Source organism: Onthophagus taurus, chromosome 2, assembly GCF_036711975.1.
Source record: "Onthophagus taurus isolate NC chromosome 2, IU_Otau_3.0, whole genome shotgun sequence".
Classification (NCBI taxonomy): domain Eukaryota; kingdom Metazoa; phylum Arthropoda; class Insecta; order Coleoptera; family Scarabaeidae; genus Onthophagus; species Onthophagus taurus.
The window spans coordinates 6,883,947-6,905,572 of record NC_091967.1 but is presented as its reverse complement, the minus strand read 5'-3'; the positions used below and the strand labels follow the sequence as shown (position 1 = coordinate 6,905,572).

General features: G+C 33.6%; 1 protein-coding gene across 4 annotated transcripts in view; it reads left to right on the top strand.

Moving 5' to 3' along the window:
- Nucleotides 1–21,184, top strand: part of LOC111427376 (Octopamine receptor in mushroom bodies) — a 42,152-nt gene extending 20,968 nt beyond the window's left edge. For all 4 annotated transcript variants that reach the window (XM_023062498.2, XM_023062499.2, XM_023062497.2 and 1 more), the window contains exons 3-5: nt 4,917–5,153; nt 7,799–8,012; nt 15,717–21,184. In XM_023062498.2, coding sequence (XP_022918266.2) covers nt 4,917–5,153; nt 7,799–8,012; nt 15,717–16,651 — 1,386 coding nt within the window. In that variant the 3' untranslated portion in view covers nt 16,652–21,184. The remainder of the gene's footprint in view (nt 1–4,916; nt 5,154–7,798; nt 8,013–15,716) is intronic.
- The last annotated feature ends 442 nt before the right edge of the window (nt 21,185–21,626 follow it).

The window sequence follows — 21,626 nt, the reverse complement described above, 5'->3', positions numbered from 1 at the left end:
AAGTTGCACCTTCAAAAAAGACCGAACGGAATTTTTAAAATTGCCTCTGTCCCTGTCTCGTGTCTTCGCACGCCACTGACTCCGCGGTATCGCATTTCAACCACCTAGAGAGCCGCGTGTGCACAATGAAGGAATAGCAACAGTGTTGTTGCATCGCGCTCCGACGGTTTTCGAACTCGATATCGCGTGTATATATCTAGTACCTGTGTGTCAGTGGGTGAAACCACATATCAGGTGTCTTTCTTTAAATTGAAACGGTTCTCTCGACCCGTGTTTCAAAGTAGATAGGTACTCATAGTGATGTATGTACCTGCATAGTTCGAATATAGGAATGCACATCAAACATTATCATCATTCTATTATTGCAATGTGGAAACTTTGGATGAATTGATGTAATGAATATAGAGTGGAGTGGGATGTTATTAAATGTGTGGGTGGATGTGTCTGTTTATTAAATTAAATTTGAGTTAGCTTTTTACGGTTTGGAAACTATATTAATTATTCTGCCTTCCATGCAAAGTTAATTAAAACTGAAACTATTACTAACATTAAATTCAACATGTTTTTTAGTAAAGTTATTTAATTCACTTTCTGGATTTCAATTTATTTAGAAATTAATCTTGGATTTCCATTGGAGTACATACTTACTCAATTCTTAACTCTCATGCAGAGGAAGAACATGAATATCCTTCGTCGATAAATAATCCTTGTTTTATAAATAAATTACAGTAAAACTTCATTATGATGGATTAGTACGATATATTCTAGTTTAAGTTCAATGAAAAATATACAACAATGTATCCCTGAATAACAATTAAAACTAGAACTAACACTATACCTAGAACTAGAATCATTTGGGTTTAGCCGCACGTCTCTAAAGACGGCTAAGCTGGGTATAGTGTTAGTTCTACATAGTAATAGGGCTAGTGTAAAACTAGAACTAACACTAGACCTAGAACTAGAATCATTCGGGTTTAGCCGTCTTTAAAGACGTGCGAACTAACACTAGCATTAGTACTAACACTGGACCTATAACTAGAAACATTCAGGTTTAGCCGTCTTAAGAGACGTAGGGCAAAACATACGGTAATCTTTTGTTAAGTTTATTTATTATCTATTTAAAGTAACTTCGAGTTCTAACAATAGTAAAACCCAATATAGCAAACCGTTTGTTTCAAACAAATTCTTGCAACAAACATAAAAAGAACTAATTTTGATGAATGAAAAAACTCATTTGGCTAAATGAAGAATCATTATTTCATTAAATAAAAAAAAAAACGATGATATATCGAAGACATTAAGCGTGCAAACGTCATTAAGGCAGTAGTAGATTTATGCACTTTAATATTAGTTTTAGCGTCGGCTGGTATAAATCTTCTTACACCTGAAAGTTGGTTGAAGTTTCTGGTTGGTTTTTCAGAAAAGTTGAAGGTTGAGTCTGCGTTTGTGAGCGCTGAAGTTCACGTTATTAAATCTCGGTATTTATCCGTTGCGTTCCAGACGGTTTTAAGCTTAATGCCGCCTGAAATGGATCTTAATTCGTTTGCTTTGGAATGTCAGAAAAGACCGGATTGAGGGGAGACCCGAAGGAAGGAAAACAAAGCGTTTATAACTCGAATCTAGATTCGTAATGTAGCTAGAATTTTCCTCGGTGCTAAATATGATTTATAATACAAATGAAAACAATTATTTTGTTGCAAATTCATAATCAATTAATTTAAATTGAAATGTGATTTGCTTTATTTAAATTAAAGTCTATAAGTGCAGTGGTATCGCTAAGATGGTTACATAGTTTCATGTTAGTTGTCTCCTACTGAACTTTCTATATGGATTCATTAAAGCAGCAAATCAAGTTTTGGTTGATGTTACCATACGTAAATAGAAACTACTCTATTTACGTTCACTGTTTACTTCTTCTATCGATTTACACAGAATGCTTGGTTGCATGATTGTCCTTGTAAGCTAACAGTAGTGGGCGTTAAAGCCGTTTTGTCAACACGTTTCTCGAGTTGGTATCAGTACATTTACTTTGAACGAGGCGACGTAGGGGGAACAAATAACCCAAATTCCGATTGGAATATTTAGAGATTTCCAAAAGGAAATTGACAGTGGAAAAGCTTTTGGGGTACGAAAGTGGTAGACCGTAGGGAACAAAGTTTAACGCGTTAGTAGCAAATGTGGGAAGCTCCGGTTAATCCCATTTCGCTCTAGGGACAAATTTTGTATTCTAACTTGCAAAAGACAAACCTGTAAAAGACTAAATGATAGTATCTTAAACTATGTTAAGTTACAAGAAGATTAATAACGTTAATTGAAGTACGGTTTAGTTCAGTTTTATTGTCTCACTATAATTATGCTAATTGCTATAATAAATATCTAATAAAATTAATACCTTTAGTAATTTGGAATTAACATTAAAATCGATACTCAATTTCACGTCTTCGTATCACGTGCAGGGCCATAAGTGCATTCCATACTAATTGGATTACCTAATATAGACGTTAAACGAACTAGTGCGGGGGATGTTAACAGTTTTCAACCACCTTTGACGTAGAAAAAATAACGGTGTAAAGTAAATCCACGTTCATCGACGTAAAACCTCATCAAAATACATGAGCTTTAAAGCCGTCGAGTTACGACAGAACACCCACTTCATTATCGGAAAAATTAAATAATCCATTATTGTGTCACATGCCGGTGCGGTTTATCACCCACATACATGAAGATTTGAGTTGATGATGAAATTAAAAAAGAAATGTGTTATTACACAAAGTATGCCTCAATGGCTCTAACATTTTTATTGTGTTCATTAACTACATGATGACACAAGGGTTTAATAAATTTTACGAGAGAATACGGTACTTCAGAATACTTTACTTTTTGAACTCGTGCTTTTAATAAAAGAACAAACCTGTCTTTCTCATAATTAAATTTATCATTTTAATAATTGTGTTATTAATACTAACGAATTCGAGTGATATGTTGAAGAGTATGGGTTGGGTTGGGTCCCCCTTTTTTTCACTCGGTATGTGGTGTGTATCATTGTGTATTATAGTGTAGAGTTTGTTTCTGTCGACGCTGTTCTTAAGCTATTCAATCAGATGCACTTTTTTACGAAAAAGTATTCCTGCTGTCAGTATAATAATAATTCACAGGCTATGTTTTATTCTCACACGTTAGTATTTAATTTCGAGTTAAAGAAGCATTATTAGTTTTTTCTTGACCCTTGTATAAAGTTCTCTTCTTGCCGTAGTGAGTAAGGCGAGAGTTCAGCTCGTATAAAAAGTGGTGTTAAATTTATTTCTAGAGTTAGGAGGCACAGCCATGTTTCCACGAAGCTTAACCATGTTTCACAATTGAGGCGAACGACTACGTAAACGGCAACGAGAACGTAAACTTCAATTGAACCATAGGAATTTTCATGTAAGGGTACACGATTGAAGTAAAAACGAAGGTATAAACGGGAACGCCACGGGAAGAAGCATAGTCAAGTTTTATGTTTCACGTTTACGTTCACGTTTACGCTGCTGTTTGTGTTAATTTTGAAATGCCTTGCTCAAATATGAACTTTTTATCGTTACGTAGTATGAAATGTATTAACGAAATTTAGAGAGATTACCAGTTGGAACCATTTTTCAAATATCACTCTGTTTTGCTTTGTGTATCACAGTATAGATTACCTTGATATACTATTTTCAATAAATGTACCCTACGGCTACATTTTAAATTAATTTAAGTACCAGTATCAAACGAATAGTATCATATTCAGGGATCACAGTTAATTAAACTGTTGGAGATAAAGCTTTTACCTTGTTTGCGACTCTATTCCATCGAACAATCGGGGAACCGAAAGAACGGATTTGTTCAAAAATAATTCATAGCCCCGCTGACGCCTTGGAGTATTGGTACAATTTAGAGGAAAAATAAACGAGCCATTCCCTGGTGATGCTTGGAGCCGCAAATAAATAAGAGGAGGGATCTCCCTGTTGTCGTCATCATCTTCTCTCCCCTGTTTGTCCTCGTTTATCCTTCCGGACCATAAATAATTCGCGAGCTGTTAACGGGCACCACCTTGCTTTGTTTCCCTTTGGGCGGATTCGAATACGAGACACCAAAGTAGAAACGAAAACGTGACTACAAAACGTGAATCTCTTAAAACGTGGCGCCAATATTTATCACGTTTCAAGTGTAACCGTTGGTGTTAAGTGAATAACACGAAGAAGCTCTTGTATTTATTTTCTGGTAAAAGAACAAAATCCTATTATGAAGTTAATTAATCTTAAAGGTTATAACAAACACATTTTATTAATTATTTTTGTGTAGAAACGTGTATGACGCTTCTATAAAAATAAAGTAATAAATTTGAAACGTAATGTGCATTCTATAAAATAAAAAAATGTATAGATTTCTTATTATTACTGTTTATGACATGTCTATAAAAATAAAACAATAAACATGAAGCTTAATATGCATTCTTAAAAATGTTTTCGTTCACATATTTCCCATACATATTATTTGATATTGAAAGAAAGTAGATAAATATAATGTAAAATAATAATAATGCAAAAAAAGTAATTTAAACTGAATGTTTCAGAAGATATTCCAAGAAGCAATTTCAATTAAAAGAGACTGTCTGCTTAGTCGTTTACCTTATGCAGTCCAAGTAGCATACCTAACACAATTTGTTAGTTTTAACGGTCCACGTCGTAGCAAAGCTAACTTACTTACCAAGCGCAGCAATATAAGTTGTGGTACTTTGTCAGGACGCCAGCCTAACTTTCCGTTCGGATGCTGGAACTTCCCGTGCAACTTGTCCACGCTAATTTAATAGCGCCGGTCCCCGTTGACCGAAAATTGCAAGCTGCATCTTTCGTCGCTTCTTTACATTTCTCAAATTTCTTTTCTTATTGTTACAGGTGTGGATCTTTGGAAAAATCTGGTGCAATATTTGGTTGGCGGTCGATGTTTGGATGTGCACCGCGTCAATCCTCAACCTTTGCGTCATTTCTTTGGATCGATATGTAGCCGTGACCAGACCGATAAGTTATCCGAGCATCATGTCACCATCAAGGGCTAAAATGCTTATCGCCGGAATATGGTTTTTTAGTTTTGTTATTTGTTTTCCACCGTTGGTTGGTTGGAGAGACAGTAAGGTAAGATAAATATTAAAATATGTATGAGTAAAGAGGTAACTCTTGTTTGCGCTTTATGAAAATAATATTATTGCGTTGAAAACAAACGTTGAAAGCTCTCTAATAGATGTTCTTTGAGTAGCTTTAAGCACAAAGTTTCATAACGTTCTACCTACGGCTTACTCAACTTTAGATGAGGTTTTTGATCTCGCCCACTTTGTAATTTAACTTGAATATGAGTGTCGTTATCTGTTATAAAAATAATGTGAGAGTCTAAATAAAACATCCTTCCTTCGTTTTAAAATAAAATTTTTAGTTGATAATTTAGATTAAAATTATAATTAATAGAGATGTTTGACCTTATTTATTTGAGCATCATCAATTCTTCTAAATAAAAATTGAAAACCCACTTGGATTGTACAAAATTCGAAATTAAATATCTATTTTTTTTATCTAGTTTTTATTTCATGTTGAGATCATTCTTAGTTTTTGCTCAAGTTATTTATAAACAAACATGTAATCTAATAAAACAAAAACTTGAACTATTCTTAGTTCTTAGTACAAACAACACCTAATTACGTTTACAAACTCTTGCGATCGCTTCGTAATCCTTCCGCGAAGCTTAACAATCATCTTGCCATATTCCGTTCGTAATAAGTGGGAACTCGGTGCCGCGTTTAATGGCGTACTTAAACCCCGTAAGCCATATTTATGCGACTTGGTATCCTCCCGAGTTACATCTTCTGGCGGCAAGCGCGAACTTAAAGGCACGTACTGTTCCAAACCTCGTGCAGTCGTCTCTTTTATAATTGATGCCCTCGTTGCAGTTGGGATGCGGCAAAGCTTTTTGCTGGTTTGATTTGCGCGAACCGGTTTTGCTGTGTTCCATTAATTATAATTGTGAGTTTTGGCGGAGGAGCCGGGTTCATAAACTTTAAACGTTTTGGTAATCCATAATATGAATTTTGAAATGTAGGTTAAATTATCGTCAAAATGGTTTTATAGGGCATTCGAACATTGGCGCAAACTTTTATTTCTGTGTCAAATTTAATTTAGATAGCGCCGCGTTTTGTGTCTCCAACGAAAAAGGACAAACGAGGTAGGTAGCAATGGCTGCGTTTATTCCAGTCCGTCGAACAGCGTATCCAACGGTGTGAGACGCTTATGACGCGTCCTACATTTCGCCTGGTGCGTTTAAAAGTCCACAATGTACGGGTGATAAAAAGAATAAAGAAGGAGGTAAAAGTCAAGGACAAGTTCAAAACGTGCAACGTCTGCAGTTTTTTAATTTTTTTAAGTAGTGTTGGTTTACTTTTTAATGAGATAACAAATCGATTTGGAAGGAGGGAATTCGTTTGGCGTTCCTTAATTCCGTTCCCGGAGGCTCGACGAACGAAATTAGAAACGTAAGCACCACTCGTGAATTCCACGAACCCTTGTGGTTGCCGCAGAACATCCAGGAAAACGTAATTCACTTATTCCGAGGCATCCTTGAAACGGCCCGCGGACCGGAAACAACAATTTCCAACAATAGAAGTCAATTCATAGTGGTGGTTCGTTACCACGCCACAAAATATAACTTTTGATCTCTCTGTTCATATAAATTTATGTTACATTCAACAATTATTTCTTGTATAATGAAAAAATAATCATTATTCTACTGCATGTAAGGGTACATTGTTGACGTTATAAATTAGATAATACAATTGAATTACATCTACATACAAACATGACATTGTCCATAATTCAATTCACACCTAAATGTACATTGAGTATTCAGAGATATTGCGTCAAATGTGCATAAAGACAATGGATATCTATTTTATTAACAAAATAATTCCGTTTATATAAATACTCAATGTAGCAATGTCGTTAATGTAAACACAATATTTGCGAGTTCTTCCACCTTTTTATGTAAAGCTTTTAAGCCTTTATCCGAAATACCTGAGCTGGCAAGGGCAAAACAAGCGCCCATTAATTTAAGGCGTATCATCCCTAGGGACAACAACACAGACAAAGGCGCTGTAGGGTCTTTAATTACTAAGGGAACAATTTATTTTTAACGTTTGAGAGTTTGTAATTCGGACAGAGCATCTCATTTAATCGAAAGAGATTAAACGCCCTTGGCAATGCTTTAGAACTTTTCTGGTCATCAACGATTTAAACAAAGGATATTTTTAAGGTATATTGTAAGAAAGCTAGAACAGAAAGGGATGTTTAAAATGTTTTAATTACTTATTGTGTATTTTTCGTCGGCCATAGATTGTTGTTGAGCTTATACGAACTTTCTACGTGAGCTGGAATACAATCGTTGAATTTGCTTTGGTGTTAAAATAATTAATTACAACCAGAATGGAAGGATATAGTTGGATGTTACGCGTTTGGGTTTTCTATCGCGCAGCTGACGATGCAGTAGGAATTATGCATGAACCGTCACGTCATTCTTTAAAAAAATAGGACAAAAATTAAAACCTCACGTCATAAACAAATAAAACAATTTCCTACTTCACTCGTCAACACTTTTCGGTTAACTAGTCAACGGCTTTTGAAATGAGGGAACATTTGAACTTGTAATTAAAGCGAATATTTTAAATGCGTTCGATAGAAAATCAAAGTCGCTTTTACTTGAAACGAATTTTTTCCTTCTTTTTGCACTTTATTTTCAGACGGGTGATAGGCAAGGGACGAATTCAAGCAAGACGGATGACGCCCCGTGCCAATGGAAGTGCGAACTTACTAACGAAGTTGGTTACGTCGTCTACTCTGCCCTCGGATCATTCTACATTCCCATGTTTGTGATGCTCTTTTTTTATTGGCGAATATACAGGGCTGCAGTCAGGACTACTAGGGCGATAAATCAAGGATTTAGAACCACAAAAGGTTAGTTTAATTATATTCTTAAAGCATTACAACTAAATATCTAAAAAAAATTTAAGTTACTTTAATTTACTTTAAGTATGCAAAAGCCTACTTAACATGTTTTTACTGGTACTTTTTTTTTGTTTAGGGAGTCAACGCAAAGTCTGCATAATCCGTCTTAATGTATCGTGGCAATTTAACTTTTCGGGCGAACGCGATAAGTTATTTTGTTTCGCCGTTTTAAAGTTTATCCAGTTTCTCATTGCTTTTGCGCAACGATTTGTTTCTATTAAGAAACTTTCCCATCAACTTCCGGATGAGCTTTGTGTACCGATCGTTGGTGAAATTGTTCTTCTTTTTGGTTATTTTTCTTTCCAAACATTTTCAATAATAAGTACATGAGTAGGTATTTTAGTAGACATTTTCATGTGTCTTGGTTGCTTATTCGTTTTCATTCTACAATTTACAAAATTTTTAATGAAACTGTGTTTGCAAGATAAACATCGCCTAATAATAGATGAGTACATAGTTCATTTAAACTTTTATTACAATACATTTCAATGTTTGCATGATGTACTGTGGACTAAATCCGAGTATTCCCAATGGTGCCAAAACTAATCTTGTCACCACGGTTTTGTACGCTTCGAAGAATGATGTTATGTAGATGTAATGATGTTTTCAAAGTTGGAATGTGTTAGGAACGTAAATATAAATCTTTGGTAATCCATATTGCGAGTTATAAAAGTAAATAAATATAAAAATGTAAAATTTAGGTATTTAAATAAAATAACTTATTTTTGGCCATCCATTTTATGGCCCTTATTGCATCGATATAAAAGTTTAACTCATATAATATTGATTATTAAAAGTACAATACTTTTGTTTCACTATATGTTCTATTATATTATCAAGATGGTCGGTAATATCGTTATCACTGAAAAAGTTCTTAAATGTCTTAGATGTTAATTGCAGTGTCAGATCTATGGGGATGTTGGCATACAAATTAGTGATGTCAAAAGAAATCATGATTTTATTATTGAGGTCAATGTCTTTGATGGAGTCAATGTAGAAGTCTTCTGTTCTCATCACTATACCATTTGATTCATCTCATCCTCTAAAGAGAGATTGAAAAATTGCCCCAGTAGTGTCTTTTGAGCTTTTTTTTGATAATTTTAATCAGTTCGTTTCAGAATATCACACGAGCACATAATTTTATTATTATTGATTCAATTTTACCATCTCAATTAAGTTTGCAGTTACCAGTTGATTAGTATAGTATAAGCGGAAGGACAACAAGGTTGAGAACGTCTAGTATTTACGCGCTTTGGTGAACCAATTAAATTCTGGATTATGCATTTATAGCGCCGGAGCTTCTGAATCTCGCGTAACAGATTGCCAGAATGGCGGAAACAGTTTAACCTTCGAGCGGGCGCGCTCGATTTTGTAACACGAGCGGGCGCGCTGTGTATAAAATTTATAACACAGGTCCGTATCAATTTTCGAGCGGGCGCGCTCGATTTTATAACAAAAGCGGAATATAACAAATACATTTTATGACAACGGGTTCGCATTAATAAGTATGTATTAGGTTATTAAAAAACACACATTTTACTAGAGTAGAAGTATATAATATGTATTAAGTAACTGTTAACATAAAATGAAATCAATGAAATGAATTCATTTTTAAAAATCAAAAACCTTTAACAAACTAATAAAAAAACAAATAAAATAATAAATATTAAAAAGCAAATAAATTATTAAAAAACATACGCATTTACGCATTTATATTTTACATTTTGCGACATTTCAAGGTTGTTGCGATTTTGACGGTTTGTAATTGTTAAATATTTTATATTTTAATTTGAATCAGATTTATTTTTACAGTCTAAACAAATTTCTTCTGTAGTAAATAATCTGCTATTAATTATAATTACGCTGGTATAATAGTTGTCAGTAGTAACATTTCTGTTTGAATTTTCTAATGGTTTTACCAATCGCTTTACAATATCCATCGGTTTGTTAGATACCATATACGGACCATCTGGTTGCTTGCCGCAATAAATTTCTATGTTGTATGTATAAAAAGTTTTCACATCGCAAAGTGCATACATTTTTATCCCATATTTAGCGGGTTTGCTTGGAATATACTGTATCCATGCACATCTACCTCGGAAAGGATGCAACATTTCGTCTATTGGGACGAATTCACCTAACTTGAAAAACGCTGGCTGTTTTCTAGAAATTTCTCGAAGAAACACCGAATTGCTGCCAATTTGTCAGTTTTACGCCTATCGACTCTTGTAACTTTATCATCAAAGCGGAGAGATCGAGTTAAAAACAAAAACCGTTTGTAGCTCATCACTGCTCTAACCATTTGAATACCTGTTCTATCGCTGCTCCAAATTTCTTATACATTGGCAAAATGTGACTTTTTAATACCTATTAAGAAAAGTATTCCCAAATAAGCCAATAATTAGTTTATGTTGGTATCTTTGATATCTCTGCTTCGTGTGTAATCACGATTTAATCTCAGAGATTCTATATAAGTATTTTTATGTGCCACAATATTTTCAAGCATTATACTATCGATAATTTTTTGAAATAGTTCTAATTCACTAAGATTTTTTACACCACAAGTAGGACCTGAAACTTCTTTTATTATGTTAATATTTTTAGTTCGACTTGATTTTGCGTATTTTGTTCTTTTCCACATGCTGACATTGTCTTTTCCAACATAAAAATCTTCAATACATGTCTCAATGCTTTCTTCATCCTCTTCAGAAGAATTATCCTCTTCAGATGCGCTGTCAAAATTATTCACTTCAATTTCTTCATCACTCAGATCACTTCCGGCTTCACTATCTTCTTCTTCTTTTTGCGGTTTATCAAATAGTCCTTGAATGTTGTTTTCAATGTCACTTTTAGATAATATTTCTGGTGCTGCCATCATTTATCTATTATATTTTAACACTTGTTATATTTTAACACACTCAATATTTTTTTCAACACAAAAACTTTTGAATAAAACGACTTCTTTTCGCTCCAACGACACTTTACACAATGACTGTAACGCTGATCTCTAAACTTATATATTGACAACCGTATTCTAAATATACCCCGAAATCCTCCAAGGATTACCTACTAATAAAAACTAATCGTAAATAACTGTAGCGAACCGCAGATCAGTTCAGATTTTGGTAATTAAATTATATTTATTAAATATTTTTATTCATTCTCGGATAGAGGGGATCGCTGCTCGACTCATCCTTCCCTTCCTTTTCTTTTGTCTAATTGTTATAGTTGTAATTGTTTGATTGGTTAAACCACGCGTTGACCAATAAGATTATTCTTAGAGTTAAGAGCGTTCAGGGGGAAAACGTTTTCCTTTTCTTTTCCTTCCCTCTCTTTTGTTTAATTGCTGATGTTGCAATTTCTAATTGGTTGAGCCATGTGTTGGCCAATAAGGACTTTCCTAGAGGAAAGAGCGTCCAGGGGGTAAAGGTTTAAATATTGAGGAGGAGCGCCTGTTGAGGAAGTTAAGTTAAGGCAGTTCGGTTTGGATTTAAATTAATTTCTTCGGCGAAGCACCCTATTCGGTTTCGGTTAAGAGTCTTAGTGTAAAGTCCGAGTAAGACTCCGGTAATTCTTAAGTTTGATGTAAGTTATTTAATTAATAATTATTAATTAACTTTTATTCGATCGGATTAAAATTAAAGTGTTATACTTTTTGACGAGTCGCTCCTCTCAATATAACCCGGTAAGTCGTTAATGTTTTATTTTATATATTAACTTGTAAAGATTGTAACTAATTGCTTTGGCTTCTTCTGATTTGGTATAAACCTACGTAATATTCGATGTTATTTTTGAATTATTCATTTTATTAAATTGATCATTTTGTAATTGTTGAACTTAGATATTTTTTGATGTTTTTAATTAAATTGCTTATACAGATTTTCAAGTAAAGTCAGGTAAATTACTAGATTAAAATTTCTCTTGTTAATCAATATAAAGTTTTCGAGTTATTTTTGTAGCTAAATTTTGTTTGTTCCAATTTATTTTAACTTTAATTCTGTTTATTAATTTTAGGTTGTATTTTATTTCTTTTGCTATTGTTTTCGTTTGATTTTACTTCATTAAATTTGTTATTTAAATTTGACTTGATTTCTTTTATTAAATTTCATTTAACTTTGCTCCCTAAGTCAAGCCGGCGTGACAAGGTTCTGCTTGTCGCATACGCCTTTAGCACGCCCACACAACAAAGTAAGAGCCGCTCCTTACATAACTCCTAAAAAATAATTACGGTCTGTGCAAACAAACCCTTATGGCGTTTAAAATTTAGTTTCCGGTCCCAATAGATCTCTTATTTACACGCAAGAAACCTGAATATATTGAATTTTTATACAAACTAGCGAAAAAATTGAAAAGTTTGAAATATTGAACAGATGAAGCAAAAAATTCCGATTCCGACAAAACTTTCATTACGGACCTGTATTTTCCTAAAGTCTGCAAACAACCCAAAAACTTTCACATATGACTCGAAACGTATTTATAATACATTTACACTATAAATTCATCCCATAATATAAATACGGCCTTATCAATCAGCAATTAATGTGTAAATTTCTTATCTTTTACACCTTTTTTTGCCGTAAAAACGACGACAATAGTTTTTTTTTTTTAATTTTTTCATCATAATGTTCAAAATACATGGTTACACGAATACATTAGCGTTAAATCGTTTCAAATGCATTATATAAGGAAATATATTAAAAAAATGAAGATTGTGATAAATTTTATAACAGCGCGCCCGCTCGAAGGTTAAACACGGCCTCCTGCCTCTTGTACGACTAATACAGTCTGTGCAACGTCTACATACGTACACAGTTATTGACTCACTAAACTATGCAAATGTCGGAGTTCTCATACGGAACACGACCGTCTCGTTCTAAATGATTCCGATTTTATTTGAATCGAGGGTAAATGTACCCTTTCCTTTTGAAAACGTTCCGAGTTTTGATGTAAAATATAGCGCTTAAAACTAGTAATTACTTTGTGTTTCGGGTAAATACAAATGTGACATTTGAGTGGATCGGTGTTTGTTGAATTTTTATTCTAACTAACGTTACATTGTAATGTGAGATCAATCAAACACACTCGCTTAACTTTTGGCGGTTTAATGCTCAAAGAGAATAGTTTCTACTTACTAACGAGCGTAATGTTGATTTTGTTAACAAAAACACATTACGTAAAATGAGTTTAAATGAACTCTTCACATTTTTTATGCGGTGAAACATGAAAATTTACAAGTTTTTTCTATTGAACGATCCTGTGACCGCAAAATTTAAAATTCAAACGATCCGAAGGTCTTCTGGGCATGGTTCAGAGTTGATGTTTTCAATTTTATTTAGGTGAGATTGCTATCCTTATCGATTTTACTACGAAGGCGCGTACCTTTACCAATATTTAGATCGTAGATAGAACGGGTAAAGTACTAAAAACATCAACGTCGTAAAACTTTTACACAGGTTCGGTAGAAAATATCAAGAAAAACGTTAGATTTTAATATTATTATGTGATTTAAGCCACTTTCAATTTGCGTTTTGTTTGGTGATTACAACACCGCTATTTTAGTTACCTCAAAATTTGCCATTACGCAACTCCGAGAGAATTACTGAATACATTCAAACTGCTATAACATTACGTTGGCTTCGTTACTGTGAATTCAGTAGTTAATGTTGTTGGCTATAAAATTTCAACTATGAGAGCTTCGATGTATTGAACGTTGAAATTGGATATTCAATATCTGTTAAAATAATTCAATTACATTTACCTCAATTCTTCTATTTAAAAGGTTAATTTCAAATATTTCATTTGATTCATTTACTTTATTAAAAAATTAAAAAAGAAAATGATGGCGTCAACCCAATCTAAACTGACTGTCTCCTTCTTTATACGCGAATATATTCCGCCCTGATTAATCAGATTTTTTATATTTACCAGTCCTGACACGTATTTTATACTTCGCCCAACGGTTCCATTACCGTTGACATGGAATGATGACGAAAATACACCACCATTTTTTTCCGAGTTTATATACAGATTCTTTTCGGATATTTAAGCGATTTAACACGGTCGTGAAATATCCTTGAACCGTCGAATCGATGGATCACGTGATCAAGTACACACGAAAATTCCCGGCTAATTTTAACTTTTTCTTTAACCAATTTCAGTCATTGATTTAAACTTCCAAACTGCGTGCAGCGTCGATTCGGAGAATAGATATTCGGCCATTCAAAGGGCAAAGGTGGATATCTCCAATCTACTCACGTTTTCTGTTGGGACGACAATGCCGCTTTCTGAAGGGTTGTTGTATTGGAAACTATCCGTTGTTTATTGGGTGTGTTTTGTACTATGAATTCGAAATGAGGCCGTTGTTTGGTTATAATTAGGCCGGTACATTGAAAGAGCAACTGTATCCCTAAGTATCGAATTTAGTGAACTTTAACATTGAGATTGTAAAGTGTGATAAATAATAAATAATTGTGAAAGTTTTAAATTTTTCATCTTTTATGTAATATGAAATAAATAAAATGATTCCTTGCTATATAACTCCTCTTTACTTTGGAAGAAAATGTCTTCTTTACACTGGATACTAACTCCATTACATCGCAAGGGCTTGTAAGTGCATTATCATTGACCCAAAAGCGTTTAAGACCAAGCGCAAAAAGCCTCATCGATCGCAAGAGATGAAATTGTCCTCTTCGCTACTTCATTTCGACTTTTTGGATCTCAATTCATAATAGAGACTTAATGAGAGTTTTATTTCAACCCGTCAATTTGAAACTGAGCCGCTCAATGGAAGAAAATGTTCACCTTTTACTGGAAAAGCTCACAGATAATTTACTGAAAGAGATACGGATTAATGTCGAAACTGGAACGGAAAGCCACCCAACGATATCAAGCGGGTGGCGCGTTATATTAAATTTCAGATAGCAATGCGATTATAGAACGCTGGTGCCATTGTTGTGGTTTTCTGATGGAGCATTTTATTGTTAAGCATAGCTTACGTGCCGAGGAAGTTATCGTTTTTAACAGTCAAACTGTAAGAAAATCTAAAACTCTGAAAGTTAAAATAAAACCCACATAACTATTTTCGAATATGAAATAAAACATAAATTAAGAATTTTTTGAATTATATTGAGAAAATATATTCACGAGGGAATTATTCTTTGTAATGAGGGGTAAAATTTGATATCCAACGAAAGAAAATAGCGTCATAAATCACAGCGAGAAAGGAGACGGTGGTGAACGTTGACGTCTCAAATAAAGACGATCCCTTTTTCGTCTTGTCGAGAACGAAAGGGTCAGATACCATCGTGTACTCTCGCTTAGCAGGTGTTGAATTCCAACTGTGGGTTTAGAAACCGTGCGTCAAAATGAATTTCCTTGCCAGTATATCTTACTGATACATTCAGGGATCGCGACACTGTTGGTATTTCATTTCTACGAGGCTTTCCTACAATGGCACGTTCGGCGGTCCCCAATAAACCGACGATATATGCTTACAGCGACACGTTCACACGTTCGGAATGTCTGCAATTTGCGTCCTAGATAAATTAACGCGGAAAATGTAGTGAATCGGTATTGTTATACATTGTTCGTCATCACAATAACCATTATATCAACGAATTAATGTAGTCAATTTCATATTTAACTTTGTTTTAGGTTCAAAAGGAATGGGTAATCGTTTTGAAGAGCAACGCTTAACATTACGGATTCATAGAGGACGTGGGTCGTCATCAAGAAGACATCAAGGATCACCCCATAGTAACGGTTCTAACAGCACGACCACTACAACGGGTAGTGCATCACCGAGTCCAAGAGGTCGTCACGAAAAGGTTAAAATAAGCGTAAGCTATCCATCAACTGAAAATTTATCTTCTTCCCATGCATCCGGTCCTCATCTCCTAAGCGTTACCCCTACTTCTCCAACACCAGCCGGTCAACCATCGTATGCCGTACATTATACAGCTAATGGAAAAGACAATACGACGACGACGACAAATATATTTAAACGTGATAATCGATTGAGGGTGTCACAAAAATTTTCTTCTCCGAAGAGGAGACATAGCGAACGATCGGATAGTTACGATGGAACAGATAGGCCTATGAGAAGTCCGAGCCCGTCAGTTTGCGATGAGCTCAATAAACCAAAAGTGATTTCAAAGAAAATGGGCAAGAGGAATATTAAAGCCCAAGTGAAACGTTTCCGAATGGAAACTAAAGCGGCCAAAACCCTTGGAATAATCGTAGGTGGATTTATTTTCTGCTGGCTTCCGTTTTTTACTATGTATTTGATATGGGCTCTTTGCGAAAGTTGCATACCACCGCTGTTGTTTTCAATACTTTTCTGGTTAGGATATTGTAATTCCGCCATCAATCCTCTCATCTATGCATTATTCTCTAAGGACTTCCGATTCGCTTTTAAGAAAATCATCTGTAAGTGTTTTTGCAAGTTGGCGTCACGTTCTAGAAGAGATTCAGACGGCTCTCAGATGCAAGGTAGACAATTTAGATCGCCCAGTTACAATATTCAACACCAAAGTAACTCGCTTGGCGAAGAAAGTGATCCCGGTGGGGAAGGTTCGGATTCTAGGTGACCTAGGAAAGGTGAAGAGGTCGCACAGACCTATTTGGAAAAAAGTAATGTTTTGAAAGTTGCCATGTGCGTTTATGGAGGGTGACAAAATGGAGGCGCACCTCGAAGAAAGGGGTGTACCGAGGTATAACGAATTTACAGAAGATTTGAGGTTATTTTATTTTGGATCTTCTTGATAAGAAGAGTTGCTAGAGGGTACTTTAAAACCGTAGATACTTACATTTATTTAAATACGGTAACTTCGGAGAGGGAAATCAAACGACTTATACTACTTAATATAATTATGTTAAGGAGAATCAATGAAAAAGAAAAAAATTAGACTCAGTCTATGGTAAACTAACATAACTACAAAATATACTAATTTTCATCGTTTAAATCATAATGATGATGTAAATAAATATGTAAATGAAAGATGTTTTATACTAAACCGATTACCATCAGTACTTAATTAAATCTAGTCAATACGTTCCCATTTAAAATCATTAAAAAAAATTTTTTTCTAAAATTAATAACTAACATTTTATTGATTTTGAATTTTAACAATAATAACTATAAAATATTGATTGTGGAATAAATAATATTAATCTAAGAAGTCTCAATACTACATTACATGAATTAATTTGTTCCGTTAGAGATTTTGGAATATTTAAAAAACTCTACCTAAATTGACGTTCGCTATTAAAACTACACCGTTTTCCAAAACTTTCCCAATTCCACGAGGTCGTAATCGACGGGTCTCCTCCAGATTTCCCTGTTTTTCAATACCGCGATGCCAACTCTCTTAACTACTCTCGAACTAATTACGAGATCCGTATCTGGCTTCGATAAGAGGAACAAGGAGATGATATTCTCCATCCTTTGATATAATCAACCCCCCTTTTGCTTTATTGGCTCGGGTATTGTGTTTTCGGTTCAAATATCTTTCTCTCTTTTATCTCAGACACTTTATATCCAGGAGTTTTAACTTTTCCGTTCGGGAGTTTTGATAAGTTGGAGCTTAAAGCTCGACCACCGTCGAGTAGAAAATGACAAATTTTGTTTAAACCCGAAAATTTCTTTTTAAAACGCCACCAAAGGAAGTAAAAAGGAACGGAAACCGTAATGAAATATCGCCCTTATATTGTCAGCATTTTTCCCTTCATTATCCTCATCGCAAAAGCCGACAGAGCTTTCGAGCTTAACGCTTAATTGGAATGAGGATACCCGGGGCTTTTACTTGACACTCTTCAGGGAACGGTGGTATCTTAAATCATAAGAAAGTCGTGATTATTGTGCATGTATGTAATTGGAGGATTTCACTGTTTCAAAAATCACACCATTTTTGTAACCTTTTTTTGATCTCTTTCATTTTAAAGATCTTTAAACGATAAAATATGGAGGGTAAATCCACTTTTGCCAGGTGAATTAAGTTGCGCAAACTTACACATAAATTTGGCCTTATTTATGACGTGAAAACTCCTCGGAACAAAGTGTTATAGCCGCGCTATTCCTGGATTCGTCGAGGAAGTTTGAGACCACTTTAAGAGATTAAGGTGAGTTGTTGCACGATTACAATATGAAATTTACACCGGAATTAAATTCCATAATGCCACAACGTTCGGATTGTTAAAATACGGGTTAATATAATTTAGATGTGATGTGATAAAAATCAAAGAATCGGACAATCAAAACATAACACACAATTAATTTCAATTTAAACAAAATAATTAACTTTATTGATAATATTGTGACGCGATAAAGTTTCTAATCCAATTTGAACGAAATGAATTCGCCCAGTTTAATCTAATTTTGAATATCGAGCTGTTTTTGTCCTAGCCAAATCTATCGAAAACGCAATCTAAAATAATAGTATTACCAGGGAACTTGGCGCATAATTTTCGAAACTTCTTCGGCTTGAATTCAGCGCTATTCCAAGTTTAATGAGAGGAATTCAACTGTCTTTAACTTTATCAAGGACACGGCAAATTGTGTCTTTTAAATTCAAACCTAGAATAAAATAAATTATGTAATTAAAAATTTTAAAATGCATTAAAAAAATATAAAATATACACTATAAATACGCTATAATTAGATGGTGTTAAAAATAATTGAGTGATGGTTTGCGAATATTTTTGGCAACAATAAATTCATTCCAGATTTATCTTTACCTTTCCACAAATACAAGACATCACGGTTTATAGGAATTTTAAAATGATTAAAATAAAATGATTGTAACTACGATGATTAATGATTAAATTTGCTTTAAAATGCTTGTCATTTTAGCTCAACTATCTTCTGAGATACGATTTCTTAAAGATTAATTTAATAATTAAATTATCAATTTTACGCAAAGATAAATTAAAAGAATTGTGGCATTATGATTTATAGGAATTATAAAATGATTTTAACTACGTTGGTAAATCATTAAATTAGCTTTAAAATGCTTGTTATTTCAGCTCGATATCTCAACGATTTTCTGAGAACGATTTCTTAAAAATTAACTATTATCAATTTTACGCAAATATAAATACAAGAAATTGTGATATCGCGATTTATAGGAATTATAAACTGATTTTAACTACGTTTATAGATCATTAAATTAGCTTTAAAATGCTTGTTATTTTAGCTCAATATCTCAACTAACTTCTGAGATACGATTTCTTAAAGATTAATAGTATAAAACTTTAGATTTTTTTGAAATCAAATCGTGATATCAAGATTTATTGCAATTGAAGTACGATTTTAGTTGTGTTCAATTTTGATTAAATTCTCTTTAAATGCTTTTTAATTCATTACAGTAGCTCAACTTATTTCTGAGATACGATTTCTTAAAGATTGATAACCTTCTTGACAAACCAATTGTTAATATTAAGCAAGGATGAAAACGCGAGGACGAATTTCTGCATAATTACATTATATAATTATAGTGATAATCCTGAACCAATAAACAAAACTTATCTGGTGTAAAATGTAATCTTAAACTTCTACAATAAAACAAATATCGTGTAACGAATTTTTTTTTAGAATACTATTTTGTAAAATTAATGATAAATTAAAGAATTTTAAAACGTATAAGCTGAAAAGGAGATAATTTGAAAGATAAAAAAAGTTGAGATAATCTGGAAATGAAGTTTTTACGAACATATTTAACTGTGAGCTCCTGTAAAACCTTCTCATCATGTCCGCTTAACGGGTTTTCTCCGCCCTTTTCCGTTCTTTCCAAAAAGGAAAAGGCTAAATTGGGGTTGCTAGAATAGCTCGCTCTATTTTAGTCCTTGTTGACAATATTTATGACACATAGCGCTATAAAAAGAACGCAAATATCTGCTTTTATCGTCAGTATTAATCAAATAAGGTAATGTTATGTTTCTACTTTATTCGAAAGCCTTTAAATCTAAAAGTTTCAAAATTTATTTGATTAAGCGTAACAGTTTCTAATTGGATTGTAATTTAATTTGAATTAACCCTGTTAGCAAAAGGAGAACATTATCCGGGTGACTCCTTCAGGGAATTTGTCATAGAATTAAACTTATGTGTCACGTATAGAACCGAAACCTAATAACATCGACCGAGTTTCTCCCGCTGAAACTCATCCGCGAATAGGGACGTAATGAGTTCGCAATTTATCGATGGAAAATTGTTTCTTAAAGGGAGTGTAACGCTGCCAACGTAAGCTGATTTTCTCGGATTATGTCAGAAATGATAACTACGTTATTGAAGAAAATTTCATAGACATTCATAAACTGTTTCAATTTTTTTTAATAATTTTTGAGCAATTGTTGAGTTAGATACAAATAATTCAATAAAAGATTATTGGAATTCGTGGAATGAATGAAGTATAACTCTCCGCCTTGTTAGAGACTTCCAATGCCCGATAATTAAGAGAGAACCTGTAAGTTTATAATTGAAATGGATGTTCTGACGGATCCTAATTATTTGCTGAGAGCTACTGAAACAGACCGTAAATATATTAAATATTTTGTGAGAGGGTTTTGAAAAGGGATCTTTTGATGTAATATTTATGACAATTTTCATCTACTTAACTAATTTTAATAAACAAAATTGAATCTTGTATATGAATTAAAATTTTGGAATAAACATTTTTAGTCTATAATCGTTGTGTACAAAGTATTTTAAATTTATAAATTTTTAATACGTTGTTAAGAGATAGTTTAATAAATGTAAATAAAATTTAATATGTATGCTAAAATTACAATATATGTACCATAATTATCGTATTAATATTAATGTATGTGTAATTACACGGAATGTAATCTAAATGTTTATAAATATAAGTCATCATTACATTAATTCATCTCATTCTATCTGATTTGTAAACAATACAAAACACATTTTCGTTATTTATTTATTTATATTTACATTTCTTTTAAATAAATGGACGTATTAATGTACGTGAAAATTAAATAGATATACAAAAACCAAGAATAACTCTGATTAAATCGTAACGAAATGTGCAACTGTGTATACTTGTGTATGTATATCTATAAACAACACAATAATAAAGATGTGATTCAAAAAAACTAATCAAAATGAATTGTTTTTTACTTCTTATTCTCATTCAAAGGCTAATACCCAATACGCCCGTTTCCGTAATCTCAGACGCCTGCCATAACGTACTTACAGTTAATTATGGAAAATCCCGGTCTGGGATGCAAGGTTCACGTGCCAACCGCACCGCGTCTATCGGATTACGTCCAATATCCATACATCTGCATCTGCAAATTGGTTTTGAACTAGCAACGTCCTCTGCTGTGGCGTCGCGACGCCCTCTCGCGATACCAACTTCGGCTTCGACTGCAGAGCCTTCAATAAATAATGAGCGACAACAGTTTTCCATTAACCACCCTTCCTTCTTACGATCCCTTCTTCTCGAACTAAAAGAATTTTCGCTTAATTGTATTTTTATCTCCGAGGCTGCAGATAACCGAACAATATTTAAATCAGAACCACTTACTCCATCTACATCCAACATATAC